The 3,246-nt window shown below is 37.3% G+C and overlaps 1 protein-coding gene across 1 annotated transcript; it reads right to left on the reverse strand.

The window, feature by feature from the left end:
* Nucleotides 1-532: 532 nt before the first annotated feature.
* Nucleotides 533-1,480, reverse strand: LOC130684684 (olfactory receptor 8H1-like). The gene has a single exon (XM_057506570.1). It carries the CDS (start codon nt 1,478-1,480, stop codon nt 533-535), a length of 948 nt encoding a protein of 315 aa, XP_057362553.1.
* Nucleotides 1,481-3,246: the final 1,766 nt, after the last annotated feature.

The raw sequence follows: 3,246 nt of genomic DNA on the forward strand, positions 1-3,246 counted from the left end.
TTATTTTGTCCAGTGGATAAAAAGTAGGCTTAAATTTCAGGAGTTATTAGAGGTTATACAGCTAAAAGGGTAGCAGATCAGGAATTTAAATCCTGGAATGTTTGGATCCAGAGAAGTGCTTCTCATAACTGTGCTATTTCTTCTCTGTATAATAAATGAAACAATTTCTGAAACTGTTATTATTGATCCAAAAATGAAGCACTTTTCCTTAATAAAATCTCTGAAGTTAGACTATGTGTGAGATGTTGTATGATATTGTTTAAAAGATGCCGATTGTATTTACTTACTTTGAGCATCAGTTGCCTGTAAAAACACATATACTTAGACAATATTTTTAGCACACAATTAATGGATTCCAATTACAATGTAAGTTTGTAAAGATGTATTCCTAGAAATGTCCAAGATCATATTTGGTAAAGCAGAGGATAATTCTACAAAAAACAAACAAATTAAAGGATTCAATCAATTCTGGAAAGAGAACAAGTAAATACACCAGAGAAGAAAATAATATCCTAGAAGTTTAACATCATTTTTACTTTAATTGCCTAGAGTCCTCTCTCTTCTGCATGATTCTAATGAGGGCATTTTTCACTTCTTTGTTCCTAAGACTATAAATGAGTGGATTCAGCATTGGGATCATGATTGTGTAAAACACAGAAGCTACTTGATCCTTTCCCAAAGAATAGGATTTACTTGGTTTTATGTAAGTGAACATTGTAGTGCCATAAAATATGGTGACTCCTAGGAGATGGGAGGCACAAGTAGAGAAGGCTTTCCGCTTCCCTGAAGTGGAAGTAATTTTCAGGATGGTAGACAGAATGGACACATAGGATGCAGATATTGTGATCAGAGACACCATTAGAGTGGAACCAGCAATAATAAATATCATGATTTCAACCCCATGTGTGTCGGTGCAAGACAGGGCTAAAATCGGGGTTACGTCACAGAAAAAGTGATGGATTACATTGGAGTCACAGAAATGCAAGCTGCTCATGAAAAGCACATTGACATTGGAATCCATAAATCCAATGAGGTAGGACCCCAAGATGAGGGAGCAGCAGAGCCTTGTGGACATAACGACGTGGTAGTGGAGGGGGTTGCAGATGGCTACGTAGCGATCATAGGCCATTGAGGAGAGAAGAATACATTCTGTGGCACCCAAGAAGACAAAAAAGTACATCTGGGTGAAGCAGCTCATGTAGGAAATACACTGAGTGGAAGCCAGTAAGTTCTCTAAGGTTTTAGGTGTGGTGACGGTTGAGTAAATGAGGTCGAGAAAGGACAGGTGACTGAGGAAGAAATACATGGGGGTGTGAAGCTGGACGTCCAGGCGGATCACCAGCACCATGCCTGCGTTCCCCAGCACTGTGATCAGGTACATCAGCAGGAACAGCAGAAAGAGGACCAGCTGGACCTCCGGGGAATCCGTCAGCCCCAGAAGGATGAAGTCTGCCACCTGCGTGGTATTCCTTCTGCCCATAATGGTAACTGCTCTGAACTGCTGAGAAGTCAGTGTTGATAGTTCGTAGCAGGGACTTCAGAAAGGCTTGTGTCTGTATGAACACCGTCACACATTTACTTGAGTGTCCTGTTTTAGGAAACGAACATAATGAGAGGTGTAGAGAATAAAACTGAAAAAAATGTTAGTTTCACAGCCAGATATAGGAGTGGGTATAAACTGATATTTAGATATGACTAAATAATAACTAACTATGGCATAATTAGAATAAGACCAACACTGCTGTAAATGTTTCTACTTAGCAATGTATTTAGTCCACATGAGAACATTATGCCATATGTAACCACCATTAGTCTCATTGTTTAGAAGAGAAAAAGGGTCCAGTTTAAGCAACTAATCCAGAGTCAGAGCTATTAAAATTGGCCATGGTTCTACCAAGATAGACCGACTCCAGAAAGCATGTTCATAATACTGTATTCTTGTTTACATTTAATTTCGCAAATGTGAGAAAATATGCTATAAATATAATGAACAATGATAGAAAAAGAATTTTAGGGCATTATTCAACATCACTTTGTTTCCACTATACATGACAAAGAAATTTCAAGCTAGGCGACATTACTAGAGTGTGTTAAAACTATGGGCCACATATTAATATTAATTTCAAAGAATAAGATGTTTTCCTAACTTGACCATTCAAAATCAAATTTATTACAAATAATATATTTCTAATATATGCACATTACTTGTAGACCCTGTTTCCATCAACTCTCTCTTTCTCATTTACAATTCCTGGAGTTACTGCAAATAAGGTCTAAATGATACCGATATGCATAGGCTTCTTATAATGTCCCCGTTTTATTTTATCTTAACTGAAAACCTCTAGTCTTGAGAATAACACTTACTGTGAGTCAGAGTTAGTGGGAAAAAAAATCCTTATTCCAATAATGTCATTCCAGAAATTTGTCAACCTCACGTGTTACTCACGAATTAAACTTGAAAACCATTTGAGTCAAAAATTTCTGTAGTTTAACATTTGTTTTCCTTGAAAAAAGTGCTGCTTAAATGTTACTGCATTCATTTTCCCTTTTATTTGTGTTGAATAATGCATTAATCACTTTTTACCCTTTATTCTGAGGTAAAGGACATAAGAAATCAACTTAGAACTTTCATTCATGCCCTGGTAAAATGGAAAATTTGATCCAAAAGAAGCACAGGGAGCTCCTGTGATCATAAGGAGAGCCGAGTGGCCTTGACTCTCACGCTGGTAATTCCAGGGTCCCTCATGTTTTGGGGGTACATGCAACATTCAGTCTTCTGTGGGGACCAATTCCCAAGAAGGATTTTTTGGTCTGTTTTGCATGGCATGTTTCCAAGGACACAGGTTCAAGGTCTAATTGCAGCTCTGTGAGGTTTCCAGGAACTGGTTGCCTTTCCCTTAGAGGCCACACAGTGAAGGGTGGGCCTGGTGGCTTGGTCCTCCTTTGTGAGGCCCTAATATTTTGACTGGGAAGGTGAAGAAGCTATTTCTGGAGAAATATCTCATTACTCTATGACAGAAAGGTTTGGGAATGGAATGATACACTTTTTAAAATGACATGTTTTTATATCTAAATGGATGATGCTATTACAGGAGTAAATATGTTCATTTGAAGAAAACTAGAATATAAAAAAATTCAAAGAACACAATAAATATAATTCAAAACTTAAAACATTTTGATGAATTTCTCCCAATTGTTTTCTTTTGTGCATAGAATGCTTATATGTGTGTCTGTAGATTTACATAA

The sequence above is a fragment of the Manis pentadactyla genome, chromosome 9 (genome assembly GCF_030020395.1).
Source record: "Manis pentadactyla isolate mManPen7 chromosome 9, mManPen7.hap1, whole genome shotgun sequence".
In the NCBI taxonomy this organism is placed as follows: domain Eukaryota; kingdom Metazoa; phylum Chordata; class Mammalia; order Pholidota; family Manidae; genus Manis; species Manis pentadactyla.

Coding starts and splice junctions, on each gene's coding strand:
- LOC130684684 (XM_057506570.1), bottom strand. CDS start 1,480: ATGGGCAGAAGGAATACCACGCAGGTGGCAGACTTCATCCTTCTGGGG.